This window comes from Equus caballus, chromosome 2 (genome assembly GCF_041296265.1).
Source record: "Equus caballus isolate H_3958 breed thoroughbred chromosome 2, TB-T2T, whole genome shotgun sequence".
Taxonomy (NCBI): Eukaryota; Metazoa; Chordata; class Mammalia; order Perissodactyla; family Equidae; genus Equus; species Equus caballus.
In genome coordinates this window covers 18,599,287-18,623,247 of record NC_091685.1, presented here as the reverse complement: position 1 = coordinate 18,623,247, position 23,961 = coordinate 18,599,287, and the positions used below count along the sequence as shown (strand labels likewise).

At 40.2% G+C, this 23,961-nt stretch overlaps 1 protein-coding gene across 47 annotated transcripts in view; it reads left to right on the top strand.

Moving 5' to 3' along the window:
* Positions 1-23,961, top strand: part of MACF1 (microtubule actin crosslinking factor 1) — a 323,887-nt gene that overhangs the window by 182,166 nt on the left and 117,760 nt on the right. For 45 of the 47 annotated variants that reach the window (XR_011436445.1, XR_011436446.1, XR_011436443.1 and 42 more), the window contains 12 exons: positions 2,247-2,425; positions 3,351-3,489; positions 4,157-4,350; positions 5,929-6,091; positions 6,948-7,031; positions 8,122-8,229; positions 8,422-8,520; positions 10,359-10,511; positions 10,828-10,916; positions 13,382-13,517; positions 17,068-22,527; positions 23,074-23,223. Coding sequence is in view for 43 of the 47 variants with exons in the window: in XM_070260384.1 (XP_070116485.1) it covers positions 2,247-2,425; positions 3,351-3,489; positions 4,157-4,350; positions 5,929-6,091; positions 6,948-7,031; positions 8,122-8,229; positions 8,422-8,520; positions 10,359-10,511; positions 10,828-10,916; positions 13,382-13,517; positions 17,068-22,527; positions 23,074-23,223 (6,954 nt within the window). In the remaining 4 variants the exon portion in view is untranslated. The remainder of the gene's footprint in view (positions 1-2,246; positions 2,426-3,350; positions 3,490-4,156; positions 4,351-5,928; positions 6,092-6,947; positions 7,032-8,121; positions 8,230-8,421; positions 8,521-10,358; positions 10,512-10,827; positions 10,917-13,381; positions 13,518-17,067; positions 22,528-23,073; positions 23,224-23,961) is intronic. The other 2 variants (XM_070260398.1, XM_070260397.1) reach the window with 1 other exon arrangement.

The following is a 23,961-nucleotide window of genomic DNA, read 5'->3' as shown; positions in this document are numbered from 1 at the left end:
CCAGAGTCCTTGCTTTTGGTGTATAGTGTAAAGAAGAATAAAAAGTTGACGTCACATTAGAGACTTCAGTATAAGAGATGGCATGAGAAAGTACTAGTGTGGTTCCAGATTCCAAGCAAACAGTGCTGTAGGAATTTAGAGTGTCATTAGAACGTTTCTACGTGGGTGGCATGAGAGAGCTCTGCGCAGAATATTAGATTTGATCTGGGAGCTTAGAGCGAATGGAGAGGAATGGCTAATGAGGAGAGTGATTTTTCTTACCTTTCTCAATTATTGCTAAGCCTGAAGAGGAGGATGAGAGGGCAGTGTAATTTTCCTTGGCCAAGAGGGATCTGATATGCCTGTATGAGGCATATCATGTGAACGTGTGATTCTCGCATTGAAGCTTTTTACTTTTCGCTAGTCGTCCAAAATCTATTAGTCTCCGCAAAATTGAACCCTCTAAGAAATACAGGTTAATAATCAGCTCTTCTAGGAAAGGACCTTTCGTTTTTTAAACTTTTTATTTTGAAATAGTTTCAGATAGACAGAAAAGTTTTTATTCTCATATAGCCTTCACCTAGATTCCACAAATGTTAACATTTTTCTACATTTGCTTTATCATGTTCTTCTACATATGCTATACATAATAATAATCTTTTTTTGCCTTGAGAGTAATCCAGACGTGATGTTCCTTCACCCCTAAATACTTCAGTGTGCATTTCCAAAAAGCAAGGGTAGTCTCTTACATAACCACAGGACAGTGATTAAAATCAGGAAATGAACAGTGATATAATACTGTTATCCAAGACCTTATTAAAATTTCATCATTTGACCTAATGCCTTTTCGGGGAGTGCCCTCCACCCTTCCCTACCACAAAAAAAGGAATATTTTTGGTACAGGATTCAGTCCAGCATCACACATTGCATTTAGTTGCTTTGTCTCTTTAGATTTCTTTAACCTGAAACAATTTTTTGATTTTTCATGATCTTAATATTTTTGAAGAATGCAGGCCTTTTGTTTTGTAGAATGTCCCTCTATTTGTGTTTATCTCAGGCTTCTTCATGATTAGATACAGGTTACACATTTTTGGCAGGAATACCACAGAAGGGATACTGTGTTTTTGGTGCATCATATCAGGAGACATGTTGATTTGTCCCATTGCTGGTGATAACTTTTATCACTTGTTACTATTTTCTCCTTTATAATTACTAAGTATCTTGTGGGGAGATAGATACTTTGAGACTATGTAAATTTCCAGTTTTACATCAAACTTTTGCCAGTTAGTTTTAGCTAGATATCTATTGTTGATTCTTGACTGAACTGAGTATGACTGTTGCCAAAAGGTGATTTTCTAATTCTGTCATTCCTTTTACATTTTTAAATTTCCATTTTATCAAAGGAAGGAGCTTCCCTCCCTCCTTTCTTCCTTTTTTATGTCCATGTGGACTTCTGGATTCTTATTTTAGTCAATGGTTTGTAATTTACTGCTATTTTTATTTCAGTGTTCAAAATTTCCCAAAGTTAGTCATCGGGAACCCCTTCAAGCCTGCTCCTATGCCACTTTAACATGTCCCCATCATTCTTTGAGTGCTTTCTTATTTCTCAACAAAACAAGATATTCTGGTTTCATCTTGCCTTTGCCAGCCCCAACCCTGGAATTAGCCATTTCTCCAAGGAGTTCTGCTTCCTTTAGGTGGAGAATGTTACTTATAAACCAAAATCTGGGTGCTGTGTGCTCATGTTGTTGGGTGTCATTTCTTTTAGGCCTGCTCAGCATATAGAGCTAGAAAAATACATATTTACAAACTCATTAATGTACACACAAATACAAACACATCCCTATGTTGTATACACACACATATATTTATATGCATACTTATATATGTATATATACATATATATGTGTATGTATACATATATCACGTAGATCAGTATATTTATTGCTCTTTGTCACACACACACACACACACACACACACACCCCACAAATTCATATATATCTATCTTCATCCAGTTCCAAATCAATGCCACAGGGCTTATTCTATCCTCTCCTCTTTCCATATTTGTAACTCCCTTCCCCAGACTGAAAAACTTGCTTATGTTATCCATAATAAATTTGCTGTTTCACAGTTTATTCAGCCACTGTTCTATATATATGGGCATTTAGGTTGTTTGCAATATTTTGCTATTGCAAACAAAGACTTCTTTCTAATGTCTTTGTTCAATTCTGTCTTCATCTTTGTTGCGTATCTCGTTCCTAATAGCACACCCAGGAGGATTTGCAGCAACTGAAGTCAGATTTGGATGCTGTTTCCATGAAATGCAACAGCTTTCTCCATCAGTCCCCATCTGGTTCCAGTGTCCCAACTCTGCGCTCAGAACTCAATCTACTGGTCGAAAAAATGGACCATGTATATGGTCTCTCCACTGTCTATCTGAATAAGTGAGTGAGCTAAGGATATGGATCTAAAGGGCAGTGTTTTTCATTGGGATGAGAAGGGCAAATGCCTGGAGTGTTTCATGAATCATCCACAGAAATTGCAGATCTTGAAAGCATGTGCACATGACAAGAGATCTTGGCTTTAGTTCCAAGCAACATGGAGTAGGTTCATTTGAGTGGCAATAAACAAATGCCAGTGATACAGAAGGGGAGTTGATTTGCACTGTTAGGACTATTTTGTACCTCATTTCTGTTTGATTAGATACTTCTGAAAAAAAAGAGAGAGGGACGTTAAAGAATAAAAAGAAGGGCCAGCCTGGTGGCGCAGTGGTTAAGTGCACACGTTCTGCTTCGGCGGCCCAGGGTTCGCTGGTTCAGATCCCGGGTGAGGACATGGCACTGCTTGGCAAGCCATGCTGTGGTAGGCGTCCCACATATAAAGTAGAGGAAGATGGGCACGGATGTTAGTTCAGGGCCAGTCTTCCTCAGCAAAAAGAGGAGGATTGGCGTCAGATGTTAGCTCCAGGGTAATCTTCCTCAAAAAAAAAAAAGAAAGAATAAAAAGAAAAGTTTTCAGCCAGACTAAATATTAGTCTTTGAAGGTCTTTGCTCTACCCACTCATGACCTTGAGGAGTAACAGATCTAAATTCTTCATTGTGTTGAGTGGGTTTCTGGTCTCATACCTTTTCTCCCATGAGTCTGCCACATGTGTGCATGTCCCAGTGCCACCTACAACTTTATTTTGAATTGGCTTAAATTGGCAGCACATATACCATGCTTTCTTGTTGTTACAAAACCCTGTTTTATAATACAGTAATGTTGAAATTGATTTTGCAGTTATATTTTGTGAACCTCTCTATAGTACTCCAGATCTATAGCCCAGCTGTTAAAATGCGTGTGTTAATGAAGATGATTTTCTCCCCACAGGCTAAAGACAATCGATCTTATAGTGCGTAGCATCCAGGATGCTGAACTCTTGGTCAAAGGTTATGAAATCAAGCTGAGTCAAGAAGCAGCAGTACCAGCAGATCTCTCAGCTCTGGAGTCCCATCGGTCCACGTTACGGGTTAGTGGCTCTGAGTTTCTTAGGAGGTTGGCTTAACATATCCATAGCTTTGGGTTAGCAGAGAAAGGCAATTTTGGATGGCATGATATTGGTTTGTTTGCATTTGAACTAAGCAGAATATCATAGTTAATATATTTTAATATGGGTTCAAAGAAGAAGGGATTGAGAAATATGTCTATCTAAAAAGGGAAAAGATATGCCTTCCTATTTTCTCTCTTTTCTCCTCAGTAAAATCATGGCTTAATTGGATACAATCAATGGTTATGCTGTAATTTTATAAATCACTTAGCTGTTATCTCATTTGAGTCTCACATGCAACTCTGTGAGGTGGATAATTGTGGGAGGGATTTTTATCTCTATTTACAAATGAGAAAACCAAGACTCAGATTGGCTAAATGACTTGTCTTGTTTCATAGCTTATAAGCTGTGGAGCCAGGTTTCAAACACGATTTCTTTGCACATCTCTCTATACTGTACTGCCTGCCCTTGGCTTCCCAGTGTGCATGAGGACGTGGATGCATTTCTGGCACAAACATTATAGGGTCTAGCTTCTGAATCACAGATATAATGTGGAGCCAGCTGTAGACAGTGTCCTTGTTTCTACCTGAGTCTGAGTCCTTTTTGGCGTAGAATATGTTTAACCTGTTGCTGTGCTTGTGTTTTGTAGCACTGGCTTAGTGATGTGAAGCACAAGAATTCAGTGTTTTCAGTCCTGGATGAGGAAATCTCCAAGGCCAAGGTAGTGGCAGAGCAGCTGAGCCGTCTGACCCCAGAGCGAAACTTGGATTTGGAGCGCTATCAAGAAAAAGGCTCCCAGCTGCAGGAGCGTTGGCACCGGGTCATTTCCCAGCTCGAGACCCGGTGAGTGGTGGCCCTACCCTTTTCTCCTATTAGGTCTCAGGGACTAGGTTTTAAACAAAAATAGTTATAATTGTGTATTCTTGTTTAAAGGCAGGAATTGATAAAGAGGGGTAGAAATTAGATGACAGTATAAATTCTGGGCAGGATAAGTGACAGAAAGTTGGGACCACCAACCCTGAAGCAGACTCCTGAGGCTGGCTTTTGGATTAGTACTGCTGGTCCTATTAGCAATGCCTCTCCTGTATCCCAGGTCTCACCTAGTTAAGCTGTGATAACAGTAGTGTCTTAGAATATGGACTGGAAAAGTGATCTGGTGATCTTTTCTCAAGGACAGAACCTGAGTTCTAGTTCTTGTTTTATTAGCTTTGAATCCAACTGTGAGCCATTTTACATAATGAGGTTTTGCTGAATTTCTTGCTTCCATTTTCATTTGCTAATTCAGTAGTTTTTATCTCTGTTACATGAGGTCCTGCTGCTGATGACTGATTTGAATAGGAAAGACAGAAAACTTATCTGAGGCAAGGCTGGGTAGAGAGTGGGTTTTTTGTGTTTGTTTGTTTCTTTGTTTTGGTGAGGAAGGTTGGCCCTGAGCTAACATCTGTGCCAATCTTCCTTTACTTTTGTATGTGGGATGCCACCAAAGCATGGGTTGATGAGCAGTGTGTAGGTCCACGCCCGGAATCCGAACTCATGAACCCTGGGCCACTGAAGCAGAGCATGTGAACTTAACCACTATGCCACCAGGCCAGCCTGGGAGAAGGGTTATAGCAACTCATTTAAGTTTGGGTTGATTCTCTATAATTGAATTACTATCCCAAGGCTGGTTAGACTAACGAAAGTAGTATAACAAACTGTTACTAAGGGGCCAGCCCAGTGGTGTAGTGGTTAAGTTCATACACTCCATTTGGGCAGCCCGAGGTTTGCAGGTTCGGATCCTGGGCATGGACCTATGCACTGCTTATCAAGCCATGCTGTGGCAGGCATCCCAAATATAAAATAGAGGAAGGTGGGCACAGATGTTAGCTCAGGGCCAATCTCCTCAGCCAAAAGAGGAGGTTTGGCGGTGGATGTTAGCAGAGGGCTAATCTTCCTCAACCAAGAAAAAGAAAAAGAAACCTTTACTGAAATTAATAGTAAATAACTACTATTTTTCACCCACCCCACTCCCTCTTCCCTCCCCAAGAAATTGCAGGGATTCATAAGTCATAGCTATGGTACTCTGACAGGTACTTTGTCATCAGGGGACAGAAGTGTACAGTGAGTACTACCTTATTGGCAAGGTGGTAATCCTTGGCAACCTACATAAAAAATTTGACAGGGATTGTCAAGGGATGCCAGCCCACAAAGCAGCTTCCAGGGCTAGCAAGGCACAACTGGTTTCTACTCACTTTTCAACATAGAGGACACTGAGTAAGTGCGTAGATCTCACTCAGTGTTGCATTGCTGTTCCTCCCAAACAGAAATGTATCCTCTGTGGTCATGCTCAACTGGGGGCCTGGGATGAGGAGGGAATTGCCTCATATGCTATATTGTATTTAAACCGAGATGTCTGATAGCAGTTTCCTTTTGCTTCTCCAGCCAATCTGAGCTAGAAAGTATCCAGGAAGTTTTGGGAGATTACCGAGCCTGCCATGGAACTCTCATCAAATGGATTGAGGAAACCACTGCCCAGCAGGAAATGATGAAGCCAGGCCAGGCGGAGGATAGCAGAGAGCTGTCGGAGCAGCTCAGCCAGCAGACGGTGGGTGCAACAGTAGCATGGTGAAAGTTGATGGCGGCGAGTTGGTTCATCATAAGAGAAGGTGATGTTCTAGCAATTAAGCTTCCCTCAAATGGCAAGACATTCCAAGCCCCATCTTCTGAAAAGGTTCAAGCTAATGGTTTTGTATTTAGCCCGGACAGACTTGTAAGGGTCTCTTCCAATCCTGAGTTTCTATGACTATATATTGAAATCATAGATGGACAGATTAAAATTATCTTGCTTTATTTTTTTCTTGATATTACATTTGATTTTACTCGAGTTAAAGTATGGGGGATTGAAAACCCAGGGAAAGCTGTGAATGGAAGAAAATTAATCAAAGTGGTTTTTATTTGTGGATATTTTTGTTTGTTTTGTTTAGCATTACAATTAAGAGTACGAAGTCTGGAGTTAGATGCCTGGATTCCAGTCCTGGCTCACTCACTCACTATGAGACCTTGAGCAAATTATTTAGCCTCTCAGTATTCTACTTCCTTGTCAGTAAAGTGGACATAATCCATATTTTTTCAACCTACCTCACTCATAAGGTTATTGTCAGGTTGAAATGAAGTGATACACGTAAAACACATAGAACAGTGGTTCTCAAAGTGTGGACCCCAGACCGGCAGTATCAGCATCACCTGGGACCATGATAGAAAGGCAAGTTCTCAGACCAGAACCCAAACCTCCTGAGTCAGAGACTCTAGAGGTGGGGCCCACCCTTCTGTGTTTTATCCACCCTTCCAGGTGATTCTCATGCAGCTAAGGCTTGAAAACCACAGCCTTAGAACATAGTAAAAGCTCAGCTGCTTCAGTCATAATAATGACAATGATACTGTTGTGAAATTTTGGTTCCCAGGATCTGTTTGCAGAAATCGAGAGAAATCAGACAAAACTGGACCAGTGTCAAAAGTTTTCCCAGCAATACTCCACTCTTGTAAAGGTAACTCTGCCTTATACCCAAAAGGAACGTAAGTGACCTCCAGCTTAGGAAGACTTGCATTGTCGCTCTAGTTTTGTTTCCACACAGATGAGCGTAGCTCTTCTGCTTGAGGCTGGCCCCATCCTTCACGTGTTATTACATTTAATATGGATGTGTACTTCTTGTGGCCCCACATTTGGGGATGCTCAGAGAGGTATCAGACATGAGCTGTGATTCAGGGAGTCTACATTTGGGTGACCTACAGGCTTCTTAAATTTACCATGTCAAAAACGTGCATTTTAACAAGATTCCCAGATGATTCGCCCTGCTCTGCTCTAGGTCATTGAAAGTTTTCAAGCGGAGGTACAAAGTGGTCATCTTTGTGTTTTAGAAAAGTTATTCTGATAGGATAGAAAATAAATTGGAGATGAGACTGTAAGCAGGATAGTAAATAAGAGGCTCTTGCACCCGTCCATGAGAGATATGAAGAGGGCCTGGACTAGGGCAGCACTCTCAGGATTGCAGAGGAAGTGATAGAATAGCATGGCGACATGAGAAGAGCATGGGTCTAGGGATTGGAAGACTGAGATTCTAATCCTGACTATTGCTCACCCACTGAGCAATAATTAATTAGGGAAACTCACTTCCTATCTCTGGACGTCAGTTTCCCCATGTATGAGATGAAAAGGGTGGTCAGCAAACTGCCAACTGCAAACTACAGGAGTCAACAAACGATGACCCACAGGCTAAATCCAGCCTGCACACCTATTTTTATATGGCCCATGAGAAATGGCTACGAAAATCAAAGGAAGAGTACTACTTGATGACACGTGAAAATTATCTGAACTTCAACTTCCAGTGTCTGTCAGAAAAGTTTTATTGTGACATAGGCATACTCTTTCATTTATTTATTGTCTATGACTGCTTTCACTGACAGTGGCAAAGTTGAGTAATTGTGACAGAGATAGTATGGCCCTATACAGGAAAAGTTTGCTAACCTCTAGTTTAAATGATCACCAAAATGCCTTCCAGCAATGAAATGCTGATTGTATTACATGCTGTGTGAGCTATAAAGCCCTATGTAAATACAGTGAAATTTCTTCCTCCCCAGGACTATGAATTGCAACTGATGACATACAAGGCCTTTGTGGAATCACAGCAGAAATCCCCTGGCAAGCGCCGTCGCATGCTTTCCTCTTCAGATGCCATCACACAAGAGGTGAAAGTGTGGGGCGAGGACATGTGCCACCATCTTTCCTTAAGGGAAGATTTGTTTGTCTGGGCCTGCAGGTTGATTTAGGGTTCACCTTTCTGTTGAGATGTGACTTCACAAAAACTTCCTCTTATTTTCAACTATTTAAATTTACTTTTCTGGTAGATAATATATCTAAATTGTTTTTTTGAACCATAGTTCATGGACTTAAGGACTCGCTACACAGCCTTGGTGACCTTAACGACTCAGCATGTAAAATATATTAGTGATGCACTCCGGCGGCTGGAGGAGGAGGAGGTGAGGACAATTGGGTCCCAAATCATCTTGAAAATAGAGTTTAAAATCCTGTGCCTCATCTGTCAAGAGTTAAAGTGCACACACAGCTGATTTTCATTATTCATGGTAGTTGTGTTCTGTGAAGTTGCTGCGACTCCTGCCTTAGTGAATACTGGACTCTTGAACCTAGGGGAAATATAGGTTTAGGTTCCTGCAACATTTTTGTCAACAGATAATGCATAACCTTGTGTTCTGTGTGCTTTTGTTTAAAAACACCTTATTTAATGTATTTTGCAGATTCACTAACATTGAACTCATGGCCAAGAGCACTATGACTCATCCCTGAACAAAGCTTATTTAACATACGTTTTCTCCGTAAGGCACATCACAGTGTTCTTGTGCTTAGGAACACTAGACAGCACTTCAGTGCTATGCTTGGGTCCATTTTAAACACTGAAATCACCACCAAAAAACACAAAAATGTGAAAAACATGGCACTAAATAGACTACGAAAAGGACACATTTACAGTATAAGAGCTAGAACAAGAAGGCAAAGTGTCACCTTGTTCTACCTGAGCTGAGAACATTGGGTAACTAAAAGTGTTTGCCACTCTGTGCATGTCTGGGAATGACTGAAAATGCCACAAGTATTGATTTTGGAGTTATAAATAAATTTTAGTGAGTAGCTAAATTCACAAATATGGAATCTGTAAATAATGAGGATTGACTATTATGTCCAACACTCCCACTTCCGAGTATGTTTATTATAGAAATATTATAAGTATGACGAAAGGGATGTGAACAAAGAAAGATCCCCAATAAAGCGTAATTTGTTGAAGGGAAATATTGGAAATATCCAAATTCCACAGTGGAATGCTATGAAGCTGTTAAAAATAATGAAGTAGATTTAAGTGAACTGACATGGAAAGATAGTCGTGATATATTGTTTGGGGAAAAAAGCAAGTTAGAATACTATGTATAATTAAGATTTTAGTAAAAACAAAATTGTGTGTAGCATAAAAATGTAATATGAGCATACAAACAAGTTTAGAAGTATATATACCAAATTTCTCAGGCAATGAGATTAAGGGGCCATATATTACACATTTCAGATAGTTTGAATTAGATGTAATGAGTATGTAATCCTTTTTTAATTATAAAAATCTTCCATGTCTTTGCAAAATTTTCCACATATTCAACCACTCTTAGAAAAGAAATGCCCTTGGAAGCATTAACCCATACCAACTTTCGCATATGTAAATTAGCAAAAGACTTCCTTTTTGTCATTCCCTGCTTAATCTCTGTAGACGTCAATCTCATCACCTGTAAATCTAAGAATTATGAAAATAAGTAAGATGCTGTATGTACAGGGCTTTTTTAAATCAGTAAATAATTATTGAGTGCCCATCATATATAAAACAGCGTGCTTTTTTAGAAAGTTGCTAACCGGGGCTGGCCCCGTGGCTGAGTGGTTAAGTTCGCGCACTCCGCTGCAGGCGGCCTAGTGTTTCGTTGGTTCGAATCCTGGGTGCGGACATGGCACCGCTCATCAAACCACACTGAGGCAGCGTCCCACATACCACAACTAGAAGGACCCACAACAAAGACTATACAACTATGTACTGGGGGGCTTTGGGGAGAAAAAGGAAAAAAATAAAATCTTAAAAAAAAAGGTGTCAACCTAGATATAATGAATTTAGCTATTAGTATCATACAGTTAGGCACTTGTATTTAACTTGGGTTCATTTTAGCTGCCTACTGATTTAGGTAAATTTTATGGCTCTATTTTAGGAAATCTGAGGTCAGGCCAGTCTAATAAAACATTGACCGAGACACTGATTTTCTATTTTCTGTTCTAGAAAGTGGTAGAAGAGGAAAAACAGGAACATGTGGAGAAGGTTAAAGAACTTTTGGGCTGGGTGTCTGCACTAGCAAGGAATACACAAAGCAAAGCTACCTCATCCCAGACCAAAGAATCAACAGACATTGAAAAAGCTATTTTAGAGCAGCAGGTGAGTAGAAGGTCCATCTGTCTCTTACTGGATGGAATAATATATGATATTGCCTTAGGTGGAATAATATAAGTCACATATGGGCCACCCGTGAATGATTGTCCCAGTAAATGTTAATTTCCAAGACTTAAAGAAACTTAAGAAGTCGTCTTATTTGTACTTGTGCCTTTTTGATCAGCTATGTATAGTTCACTGGTAATAATAATCTAACTTAAGCTAGGTTTTTCCCTAGGATTTAAAAAGAGTTATTTCAAATAATTTTTGATTTTTTAATTTCTTGAGATCTGAAGTTTTTCTCTTTATTTCTACTACATAGGTTCTGGCAGAGGAGCTGACAACCAAGAGGGAACAAGTCTCTGAGGCCATTAAAACTTCACAGATCTTCTTGGCCAAGCATGGTCATAAGTGAGTATTAAGTTAGAGATTATGGCCCATCTCGGGTAAGTGAGTATTAAGTTAGAGTACCTGGCTTAAACTTAGGGTCATGATGAAAATTCATGCTGGAGGATTCATGGCAGCAAGAGCCAGATTACAAAGAGCCTTGTGGTTCATGCTGAGGAACTTGCATTTTACCCTGTCAGCTATGAGGAAGGATTTTAAACATGATTGGGTTTTGTTGATAAAGGTGTCTAGAACAGTGTTATAGAGAATGGATTGACATAGGGTGAAAGTAGAGGCTAAGAGACTAGTTGAGAGACTGGTTCTGATAATAGAGGCAAGAAATGAGAAAGGATGGGGAGGGGACAAAGATTCAAAAGATGTTAAGGGAAGGTTTGGTGACTAATGAAAATTATCAGATATAACTCCCAGGTTTCTGGCCTAGGCCACTGAGTGTATGGTGATGCCACTAACCAAGACAGAGAATACAGGAGAAGGTGTGGATTGAGGGAGAAGAAGGTAGCTTTAGTTTTAGACATTATAAATGAGAAGAGCCCATAGGACATCAGAGCGGAAATACCTGCTATGTATTAGGAAGTACCTAATACGTTAATTTATGCCTTACATAGTTCCACTAAAGTTGTCCAATAGGTAGCTGTATATGTAAATTTAGAATTAATGAGTGGAAATTTGAGTCACTGGCATAGTAGAGACATAGGAATGAATTAGCTTAAAAGGGTCCAAGGGCTTTTCAGTGTTTCTTGGCCTGTAAAGGAAGCCTGAGAGATGTAAAAGGGAAATTATGAGTGATATCTCAGAACTCAAGGGAGAATAGAGTTCCAAAAAGAAGGGAGTAGTCAGAAGTCAAGAAAGATTAAGACTGAGAAGTGTCTGTTAAATTTGGCAAGTTGGAAGTTTTTGGTGAATCTGGTGAAAAGTTGGGGGATGATGTCAGATTTAGTATGATGGGGAGCCTATGAGGTGAAAAAGGTAGCAATAGTGAAATTAGACTACTATTTCAAGAAGCTTAGCCATATGAAAGGGAAGAAATAATACAATAAATAATTAGAGTAGAATATATGATCAAGAAGAGTTTTTTCTTTTCTGAAAAGACCAGAGAGACTTAACTGTGCTTATGGATTGAGTCTCAAGGACCAAAAAGGAGAAAGGTTGAAGTAATAGGAGAGGGGTCCCAGAGGATAAAATTCATCAGCGGGTGGGAAAGGACAGCCTTAAACAGGAATTAGGACAGCTTTTCCTCTGAGGTCTGAGGAAAAGGAGTTAGAAAAGGTATAGATAGAGGTAAATATGCCAGGGGTGAAGCCAGAAAGCAAATAAACAGTGCCCAGTGAGTGATCTGTATTTTCTCTTTGAAACAGAGAGGCTGTTTGCTGAAAGTTAGACTAGTGACGAGGGGAAATAAAGAAGGATTGACTGGGAGCCTCCAAGAGGATTTTCAGGAAGCACTGAAGTCCAGGAGAGATTGGAAACCAGTAGCATCTTTTCTACATGGTTTTGGAATCCCTCTCCCCTAAATGGATATACTTAGCCTGTGTGTAGGAGCCGAGAAGTCCAATGGTTTGAGTGATCTGGGGCTGGAGTTTTATCAGATTAGTGACGAGAGAGTGCAAGGAAAATAGTTAAGAAACTGATTGAGATGATGAACTGCGGAGTCTGGACTCTAAACTGAAGATAATAGAGACGACTGATAGATTAAGAGAAAGTGGAGGAGTCAAGGAAGGCTTACGAAATCTCAGTAAGTTGATGGATAGTTACAATATGAATCACAGGGTTCATTCTCAAAAACGTAAAGTAGAATGAGAAAAGGAACTTGCAAAATTCACCAGATTCAAGATAATGATTACCTCTGGGGAGAAAGGGAAAGGAATGGGCTTGGTGACAAATACACACTGGACTTTAATTATATCTGTGATGTCTTATTTCTAAGAAAAAGCTATAAAGCAAATCTGGTAAAATGCTAACATTTGGTAAAGCTGGATGGTTGAGTACTGGGTTAATGAAATTTTGTTATATTTTTCTCTTTTGTCTGTTTAAAATATTTCATTTTTAAAAGAGAAGAGGTATAGGAATAAAGAAATAAAACTGGAAAGGCAGGGTTATAATCAGATAGTAGGTTCTTCAAGTTTCAAATTTCAGAAGTGCAATAATTTTAGATGATGGCAAGGTCTAAGTTTGCCGTTGGTAGCTGGGGCTAAAGTGGAGTGGAGGCCATTTGGATTGAGAAGATTGTAGGACTACAAGCATGGGGTGTTAGACGACTGGTGGCATGAGCATTGACCTCACCAAGAGCCATGACTTGATATGAGTTAGATGCCAACGTATTCAGTGAGTGTGGAAGACTGACCAGACGATCCACGGTTAACAGTGACAAAGAATACTATCCAAGGTGGAGAAGTCAAGATTTTGAAGCAATAGAGGAGAGTTTGGAGAAAGATTTTTCTCTAAAAGAGCTTTAATGCTTCATCCTTCAGGCTCTCAGAAAAAGAGAAGGAACAGATAGCTGAGCAACTGAATGCCCTGAATAAGGCTTACCATGACCTTTGTGATGGTTCAGCAAACCAGCTTCAGCAACTTCAGAGCCAGTTGGCCCAGCAGACAGAACAGAAGGTACTTTTCGTTTTTCTCTCCAAATGTTGAGAAAGGTACCTTTTGAATGGTATGAAGGAGCTTTGCTGACTGAGAGTCATGATCACTAGCTTTCCGTGACCAATGTGACTTAATTTTTAACCTCACCGTAGCAGCCATTTGTCTTGTGTTTCTTTACTGGGGGTTCCACGATGTGTTGGTCAGTCAAAAACACTAAAAGCCACTGAAAGTTAACCCTTCAGACTGGGTTCACCGTTTTGTTGTCTGCCATTTTGTGACAGATCACAGTCAAGGAGAACATAAATTCTATATTATATCTGATCACAGGGCAATAAGATTACTCTTCGTGCATTGTCACTCAAAAGTTGATAGCTAAGAGTTCTGAGTTTTGGGAAGAAGAGGTCGTGAACCTCTTCACCCATACTGTTTCTTAATATCTGCTAAGTAAATGAGAAATGTTCATTTCCAAAGCAAACTGGTGGATTAGCTGCGCTGACTGAGACGCTGGTTCCCCTTACACATAGTCATCCCATCATGTGACATCTTTACCAGTTCCCACTGATATTCATTTCCTGGACAAGATGAAAGTTGTTAAGTTCCTGCTGGTTCTCCTAAGTTCTTCCTGGATACTTGTGTGTATATGTAAACTTACCATATTATATACATGTGTCTCTGGGATATTTATGTGTGTTTGCCTGCTTATTTCCTATGTTGTGAAGCAGTGGCCAACTTATGTGGGGCAGGCCAAAATTTAAGTTTGTGTGGTAATCAAATTTGGTTTAGATGATACTCAAAATGATATTCAGACAAAATGTATTTTGACTCTGATCCTTGGATATGGAATTTGTGTAGCAGGAGCTATAGAGTTGTAAAGAGCACAAAACAGAACCAGCTATGATTTATTTGAGAGTAGATTTCCAAAAAGAATGTGCTGGTTTAGCATTCTCTGTGTAAGTAGCCCACTTCTAATGGCTGTTGCTTCACCATATAAGGGAATATGTGAAAAGTTTTAACAATTGCTTGCTGAGAACATCCAGTTCTCATTTTGAAATGTTAAAAAAAGGGGAGAAAAAAAGAGAGACAAGCTGCTGAGCACCACTACATTGAGCATGATGTGTCCCCTGTTACCGTTCGTGTGTTTCATGTGAAGTATTGTTCTGATTAACTGACATCCTTGCTTACAAGTTTCACTAACCCTTTGGAGTTTAAGCACAAATGCACAAAGGGAAAAGAGGACGACCTGTTTGGGGTTCTTTTTTGCAAAAAACAAACAGTCGCATGCTGGACGCTAACACCAAGCTTACACTGTGTGTGCGATACGGCTGAGCTGCTCCATAAGGCTCTCTCTCTTATCTGCCCAAGGCGTACTCTGCAACTCTGGTAAGTAGAAGCCTTTTATGTTTTCTTTCCTCCTCTCCCTCTGTCTTTTTCTGCTTGTTTAGGTCAGAATGCCCATGTTTGGTGGGACTGAAATGGATTTCTCTGGATTATTTCCCAGCTCAGTGCTTCCTGCCTATCGTCCACTTACAAGGGTGTTGGAAGGAACAGTGTGTAGTCTTTTCTCTTTGGCTAGACTCCAGGCCTTTTTTTCAATATCAGTGTTTCTGAGACTTCATGGATCTCATCAAAGAAATTAGAAGTTCTCAAAAGAGTCTTTTTCTTTGTCATAGTGTCTGCTTCTGAATAGTCTTTATGTGGATTTTGTAAAAGGACTTTTTTATGTATCTTAAAGAGTCATATGCCAGTGCAATTTTTGCTTCAATCTGTGTAGAATACATACCTTGTAGAGTCACATGACATACATTTACCTCATACGAGTTTAACTCTACATTCTGGGTCAGAAAACCAGGGGGGATGGAGAATAACACATAATATTTTGAGGAGTGTGGAGAATTCTGTCAGTCCACTATTTGAACAAATACAGTGAGGTGGAGATGTGAACCAACTCTGCTCCCTCATTTGCTATCTATTCTGAATCTCTTATAGTGTGCAACTAATCAGGCTTGAAATGCTCAGTGCATGTTTTTAAAATCTGAGGGGAAATAGGTTAATGATTTTAAGGATTTCCTACCATTTATCAGTTTATTCATTTATTCACCAAATGTTTATTTAATTGCTGGTACTGTTCCTACACAACGAATGGGCAAAGTACCTACTTTTATGGAGCTTACTTCTCTCTGAGACAGAAATGAAATACATTATTTACAAGGCAGGGAAGTGATTGGCAGTTGCTTCAACAAGATCCTCCATGGATAAGTTAAAGAGTTAACTGAGGATGAGAAAGTAGTACCAAAGAAAGGTAGATAAAACCATCTATAGAAGGTGAAGATAATGAACATGAACAAGAAGAGCTAGAAAGTTGGAGAGTAATAAAAGTGAGGAAGTGTTCTAAATGGTAGAACACTTGAATGATTTAATTTCTGAATACCATCATTCTGTGATAAAAGGCTTCAAAATAGGCATTCTTTAGGAGCTGTTTTTACGCCTTTTTGCAAGAGTAATTTTGACACCATATAAGGTTTGCCTTATTCACTGACCCTAGGACCTAACTCCTGTGTAAGATTCAACTCTACTGTACTTATCCTTCATGCTCTCCTGGATCTAACTGGGGAGGCAGTATACTAGCACAAGATTTAGAGTCAAGTCTTGGTTTGATTCTGGAACTCCACTAGTTTTGTGACCTTGGACAAGTTACCTAACCTTTCTGTGCCTCATTTTCTTATCTGCAAACTAAAGATTAAAATAATTCCTTTCATAAGATTGTTGTGAGGATTAAATATCAGTGCTCAATAAATATTTTAAGTGCTCAATAAATCTGTTAAGTGCCCAACAAGTGGTAGCTGTAATCATGATGGCTGTACTACCCGTTCTAGCCTGGGTAGTACAGAATAAAAGTTAGCAGTGGCTCCAGAGGCAAGGGTCCCCAGTCTGCTCCTTCCTTGACTTGCTACTTCCAATTCCTAGAAGTAATTTAGCTCAGAGTCATTGCTTTGGAGATGCTAGCACTGGCCACTGAGAGTATGACTGCCCCAATTGCTAACCAGCTGCTTGAGTAATATACACAGGGCCATTTACTGAGATGCACAACTGTTGTTTGACTGTCGGGCTGCTTAACTCTCTCTTCTGATCCTGTGGACTGGTCCTGCTGAATTCATCAGCAGGGAAGTGCTACTTCAAGAGTCTTCTGCATGGGTTGTGACACTGAGAAGTTGTTGTATGGGGTTGAATTCTCATTTTGAGGGAAGTGGTATGTGTCTGTAAGAACTTTGTGGTGATTTTGTCTTAGAAATAGCTGTCCTTTCATGTTCGCTGCTTGCTACTTCGTAGAGCTTGTCACTCAGATATGCTTAAGGCTACCATCCCTCAAGTAAGCTGTGAACTTCTGGCCATGTTAAACATTCTGCAGTTTAGAAAAATTCTTTAGCATTAACACTGCCAGGCTTCAGAATGTTCCCCATGCGGTGGGGCTCATCCCAGGCTGAGTTTTTCTTGTGATCAGCATTTGATATACATAGTTCTTTCAACAGTTGTGCTTCTCTGATTTAGTTTTCTTTTTCATTTTTTCTTTTAGGGTTGCAGAGCAGTTGCTGGGGTGATTGACCTAGGCACAGTGGAGATATTTCCCATCTTCAGAGCCATGCAAAAGGGCCTCATTGACCAAGACACAGGCCTTGTGCTCCTGGAATCCCAGGTTATCATGTCTGGCCTCATTGCCCCTGAGACCAGTGAAAAGCTCTCTTTGGAGGAGGGCCTAGCCAGAAACCTTATTAATCCCCAGATGTACCAGCAGCTCCGGGAGCTACAGGATGCCCTGTCTTTAATAAGCAAGCTTACTGAGAGCGAAGGCCCTCTTTCTGTGGTGGAAGCAATTGAAAAGAAAGTCATCAGTGAGAGAGTTGGACTGAGAATCTTAGAAGCTCACCTGGCAACTGGAGGTTTCAGTCTGCCTCCCAGTAAGAACTATGTTAACCTAGAAGAGGCTTTTCACCAGGGCCTCATTTCTGCATGGCTTTACTCAGAGTTAGAGTCTCACCTGAGATCGTCCAAGAATTTGATAGACCCCAATACAGCTGAGAAAATTGGTTTACTGGATCTGATGCAGAGATGTATTGTCCACGAGGAATCAGGGTTGAAATTGCTGCCTGTCAAGCAATTGGCAGGGGGAATGGTGAGCTTGAAATCAGGCCGGAAGGTTAGCATTTTCCGTGCAGTTCAGGAAGGACTAATAGATCGGCAGGTCACTGTCCGGCTGCTGGAAGCTCAGCTTTTTGCTGGTGGCATAGTAGATCCAAGAACAGGACACAGACTTACAGTCGAAGAAGCTGTAAGACATAATTTAATTGACCAAGATATGGCCTGTGCTATTCTCATAAGGCAGCTTCAGACAGGTGGTATCATAGACACTGTCACTGGGCGTAGGCTGACAATAGATGAATCAGTGAGCAATGATCTAGTAGCTGCTAAGATTGCCCTTGTGATTCTGGAGTCCCTTTGGTCAGTCATGGGGTTGCTGTGGCCTGAATCTGGAGAGATCCTCCCAATTACAGATGCCCTGGAACAAGGTATTGTGTCTACTGAACTAGCTCATAAAATCCTTAGTGGCCGACAGCATATTAAAGCCCTGTTTCTACCAGCAACCAGAGAGATTTGGACCTGGAAAAAAGCAATAGAAAATGGTATGTTGGACAAAGATCTTGCCAATAACTTAAAATCGATTTGCATACCTGATGTGATGCCCCACATACAATTAGCAGACTCTTCAGAACGAAGCAAATTGAACATTAGTCCTGGAGCAGCAGGTCTACTGTGCAGCAAAGGCCCAACTGAGGGCAGAGCGAGCCACAGCGAGAAGCTGTTGTTTCAGTTGATGACTCACAGCTACATTGATGTGCGGAATGGAGAGAGGCTGCTCCTGTTAGACAGTGCGCTCATAGAGACACTAAGAGCAAGAGGTGAACGTCAGGCAGATCCTCCGGAAGTCTTGGGAATTGGGCGTCAGAGTCTAGAAACTCCTGAGGAATTACAAGAATCAGTAAGTGTGAAAATCACAGGAACCTCCTCTGATGGGCTGACTGTGAGGCCACGTAAGTTCCACTTTTCTTCCCAGAGCAAAGCGTATCCTGATCAGGCAAATTGCACTGAATCAGAAAGCAAAAAGACCATTGTAGAAACAGAAGTTTCCTTCATAGAGAACCCCAAAAAGGACCTGTTTGTAGGGCAACAAAAAGTGGGAATTCCAAATGTTAATACTTTGAAGGTCATAAATAAAGTCAAATCAGAGTTAAAAAGGCAGTTGTTAGCTACCAAAAAAGAAGACCAAACAGAAATGTCTTCTAGAGAAAATGTCAGCAGAGGATCTCTCTTTACGGTACCTCCTGAGGAAACAGAAGATGTGACCTTGGTGGTGGACAAAAATCCTTTCTCTATTGAAACACCAAAGGAAGAATGGCAGACTATCAGAAAGGCTTCCTTAATGTGTCAGAAAGAAGAAGCAAACACACTTGAAACAAAATATATTCCAGGTGAAACTGGAAGACCTCTCCTGAAACCACAAAGCGAAAAGTCACAATTTCAGGTAGAGAAAACTCTAGCTTTAGAATCAGAACTAAAGCCTGAAAATGATATGGATATTCATTCTCTGGACAAAAAGGAAGCTTTACATAAAACATCTAGGGATGACCATAAACAAAGTCCAAAAGGACAGAACATTGCAGGTGGTAGTATGATGATGTTAGAAAAGACAAATGAGGAAGATGATGGTTGTGAAACTTCCCTGTCAAGCAGTCATCCTTCAGAACTGCTTGAAGAAGCTACCTTAAATATATTATCTGCACAGTTGCTAGATGGCGGTATCTTTCATGAACAGACAGGTCAAAAGCTCTTACTAAATGAAGCAGTAGCCCGAGGCATTGTGCCCAGTCACACTGCTGTGAAACTTATGGGAAAGCTGAACATGTTTCGGGGCTTCTTTGACTCTCAGACATGTGAGTCTTTGACAACTGAAGAAGTCATTGATGAAGGTCTGATGGATGAGAAATTATTACATAATGTCCTTATGGCAGACAAAGCTATAAGTGGTGTTTTAGACCCCCGAACCCACACACTCTGCTCTGTGAAGGAAGCAGTTGCAGTTGGACTTCTTGACACACAGACAGCCACCAGAATTTTAGAGGGGCAGGTGGTGACTGGTGGAATCGTTGACCTGAAGCGAGGTAAAAAAGTTTCTGTAACTTTGGCCTCAAATCTTGGCTTGGTAGATAGTGCTGACCAGACAGAACTTATAAATCTGGAGAAAGCTTCCAAAGGCAGAGATGCTGAAAAAACAGTTATGGAGAGATTAATTAGCTTACAAATGGAAACAACTGGAATTATGGACCCTGATAGCAAAGCCCCTTTAACAATTGTGGAGTCTATTGACAGAGGACTTTTGGAGAGAGAAGAGGCTGTTCGGTTGTTGACTAAGCAGGTAGTGGATGGAGGTATCATTCACCATATATCTGGGATGAGACTTTCTGTTGATAATGCCTTTAAACATGGTATCATTGATGAAGATTTAGCCAAGCAACTCAAAAAAGTTGAGAGCTTAAGCCTCCATCAGTTTTTTCATCCTGAAACAAAGGAAACTATTTCCCTCCTTGAAGCCATAAATTTAGATCTTGTTACCCCAGACTTGAAAAGAGAAATCCAAGAAATTCAGGCCTTGACTGGAAGCTTTGTAGATCTCATTTCTAGCCAGAGATTGACCTTGGCAGAAGCTAAAAAAGAAGGACTGTTAACTAATAAAGCAATATTGTCTTCGGGAATGATGCATGGGATTGTGGATCCTGAGAATTACAGAATTGTTCCCTATTCAGAATTAATAAAGAAATGTAAGATTGATATTGATTCTGGACAGAGATATCTAGAAGTAATTCCCTTCTCAGACATTAAAGATGGAGTAAGTGACAAAGTACTTACATTGTCTCAAGCAACTCAGCTTGGGAAAGTAGAGTTTGCATATACACTGAAGGTTCTGGAAGCTCAGGCAAATACTGGGGGAATCATAGATCCTGCCACAGGAAAAAGACTGACATTGGCATCAGCTTTGGAACAGAAATTAGTGGATGAAAATATGGTCAGAATTATTGCATCTCATCAGGTGTTAAATGGAGGAATTGTTGACATATTTAATGATCAGAGAGTGACTTTAAAGGAAGCAATTGAGCAAGGATTTATCAGCCCTGAACTAGCAACTATGATCCAAATAGATACTTTAGAGTCCAGTGATCATTGGGCTCAGACTGAAAAGCAAGATGGAATTGAAGCATGTGAATTAAAGAGGGAATTTCTCAGAAAGGAAATGTTAATTGCTTGTACTCAGACTGCTGGAATGAGTTGTGGTAAAGGTGAAAGTGAGAAATTGTTTAAAATTCAAAGTCAGTCTGCACAAGAAAAGGTTAAAATAAGGGTTTCTGATGGGGAGCAGGCAAAAATGAGCAGGGAAATTTCGTTATCAGAATTGGAGTGCAAGGATCAAGATAAGAGGAGAGCTTCTCCAAATGCTGAAGAATCTGTCAGTTTCATAATTCCTAGTGATCGTAAGGGTAAATCATTGGGCCAAGTTTCAGTGACACACCCTCACTCAGAAGATAGTGATTTTAATCTCAAAGAGGTGGCTAGCAATAACATGGAAAAAAATACAAATGAAGAGCAGGAAAAAATAGTGGCACAAGTAGAAATTATTTCTCATGTGAAACAGTCTACATCAGGTCTGGATTCTAAAGAAATAAAGGAAAACCAAGAAGAAATTATTTCAGAAGTACAAGAATCAAATTGTGTAACTTCAGGCAAATTTCTGAGTGAGCAGTTTATGCAGAAACTAATGAATACCAGGGAGAAAAGTAAGAGAGAGAAGAGGGAGATGATTGTTGAAGAAAGTGTCAGAACATACAAACCAGCAGTTCATTCAGAAGAAAAGTTGAATCAGGAAACTGCCATTAGAGAGGACCATGATTCCAATATAAAGAGTCAACCCACAGAAGTAACTGTAAGTGAAAAAGGGAAAGAAGCTGATAGAGAACTGGGATTTTCTCTTATTTGTAAAGCTGAAGACTCTTCTTCCCAAATGATACCCCAAGGAATTTCTGTAAGAAATCAAGATGCTTTAACATTCTTCAGTTCTAATCAAGTCAGTGAAAAAGTCAAAAATTTGAGCCTCAGCTTGACTTTAAAAGCAGAAGAAAATTTATCTCAAGACATTACTGGTGGGACCCAGAGTGAGCCATTATCTTCTATGACCCCAAGACCTGAAGGATTGCACTACCAGGAATCAGTTGGAAAAGCCCAAGTTACAGACATATCTCAAATTTCCAAAACAGACAAATCTTTCCAAGGAACCACTAGGCAGGAGACCAACTATTATCAAGATTCCTGTGTTACCTTTAAGACTGAGGAAACCAAAGATCTGAGTTGCTCATCTGATGAGTACAAAGAAAAGATGTACCAAGAAGTACCTTTTAATTCAAGAAGATTCTTTAAATTGGAAGAAACTACAGTTTCTGGAGTAGACCCCAAAGAAGTGCATTTTGTGGAATTCTCAGACAGAAAGGACCTTCATCATCAGGACAGCAAAAATGATAGTGAACTTTGTGGAATTCTCGAATCTAAAATAGTAACAACTCAGGAAATAACTGGAGAGAAATTTCCAGAAATGTCAAACCCTATCATTACAGGTGCAGAAGCAGGGTCCTTTAAAGGCATAGTGACTCAGGGAGTTCCCAGAGTCTTGGTGTCTCTTCTTCCAGAGAAAGTGTTCAAAGATGGGTCTCAAAAAGAGAATACAGGGCAACAGGATGCCACCATCATTCCCGCTCTTCCACAGACCAGTGAAGAAAAGACAGTGCCTCTCATACACCCTACAGTGAAGATGGATGAGAAGACGCCACAGGAAGAGCTCAGAGAAACCCCTGGTAGTGAACAGACTCCCTTTGTGACTGCACCCAGGGAAAAGGGAAGTGAAGGTGTAAACCTGGAGCCCTGCAGAGCAACTAAAGTAAGTTTCCCAGTGGCATGTAAGTGTATAGTTTTAGATATAGCTAGTTTAATGCTAAAACTCTTGACTGGATACTGAGTTTAGTTATGTATTATTGGATGCATACATATATTTCAGGGCACGAGATGGTTCTTTAGGTATAACTTAGTTTATCATCATCTGTTTGTAACATAGTTGTTGGGAAATTAGGCAATGACTGAACGTCTTTCTGATATTTGCAGGGGTTTCAAGTTAGAAAGTAAAACATTGGAGCTAATTTGAAATACTGGGGTGATGCTATGTGAAGTCAGAGTAGCTTTTGGAAGTTTTATTGAAATTATGCTTATAGATTGATAATTGTGAGCTTCTTCTCCTTGAGGAAGTTAATAAAATCATTCTTTTGTCTATTGATTTGATACAACATAGACAAAATAACATGTTTTATTTCATCCCACCCTATGTGTAGTAAAAATTTCTACTTGTCTATCAGTAAGACCCAGCCTGCTTTACAAAGCAGACTTAAAGGAGAATGTGAGATCTGAGTGAGTTTTCTTTTCGGCTCCACAGAATGTATTTAACCGACGACTCTGTCTAGAACATGATGAGAAACTGGTATCCTATCTGTCTCTATTACGAGACATTGAAATGAGGACCAAACAGATTCAGCCTCTGGAGCTAGACTTGGCAGAGCTACGGGATCTGCTATGTCAGGCTAAGGTAAGTTTCCAGAGACTTCCTCCAGGCCTACCAGCTTGGAGGAAATAGAGACTATTCAGGAAGAAAAACGTGTTCAAAAACACCACCATTTAAAGGACAAAAAATAGACTGAAAAAGTGCAACTGGAGATCTCTGAAGAACACAGGAAATACTGGTCTCGCAGAAACCAAAGCAGAAGAGACTCAAGAGAAGAGTAGTCAGCAACATTAAATACTGGAGTGGGACTGAGTACAATGAGGACTAAAAGGGTGATTTAGCACCTGATAGTCATTGATGACCTTGATAAGGAATAGTTTTAGTGGAGTGTTGGGATGTAAACTAGGTTGCAGTAAGAATAAACAGAAGCTTGGAAGGTGGGGACAATTAATATAGATCATTCTTTCCAGAAGCTTGGTAATGCAGTCAAGGAAAGAGGTAGGACACCAGCTAAAGGAGATGAACTGAAATTACTGAAACAGGTTTACCAGTTCTCTCAATGGCCAGAGTATGGCCTTGGGTAGGGTGGCTGAAGGGGCAGTGAAGATGATGCCCAGAAGAACTACCAAGCTTTTCCATGGCTTATTTCTGGCTTCTATGCTGAGAAACAGAATATTGTAGAATAGATGAATGGGAAGGCTGGCTTAGGGTGTTTTTAGTTCCTTGGTCCTGCCCCCTTGGAATTTGGAGTGAAAGAGTCATCCTTTCAATTGGCTTAGTCTGTATAACCTTATATAAGGCATAATGACACTCTTGGAAAGG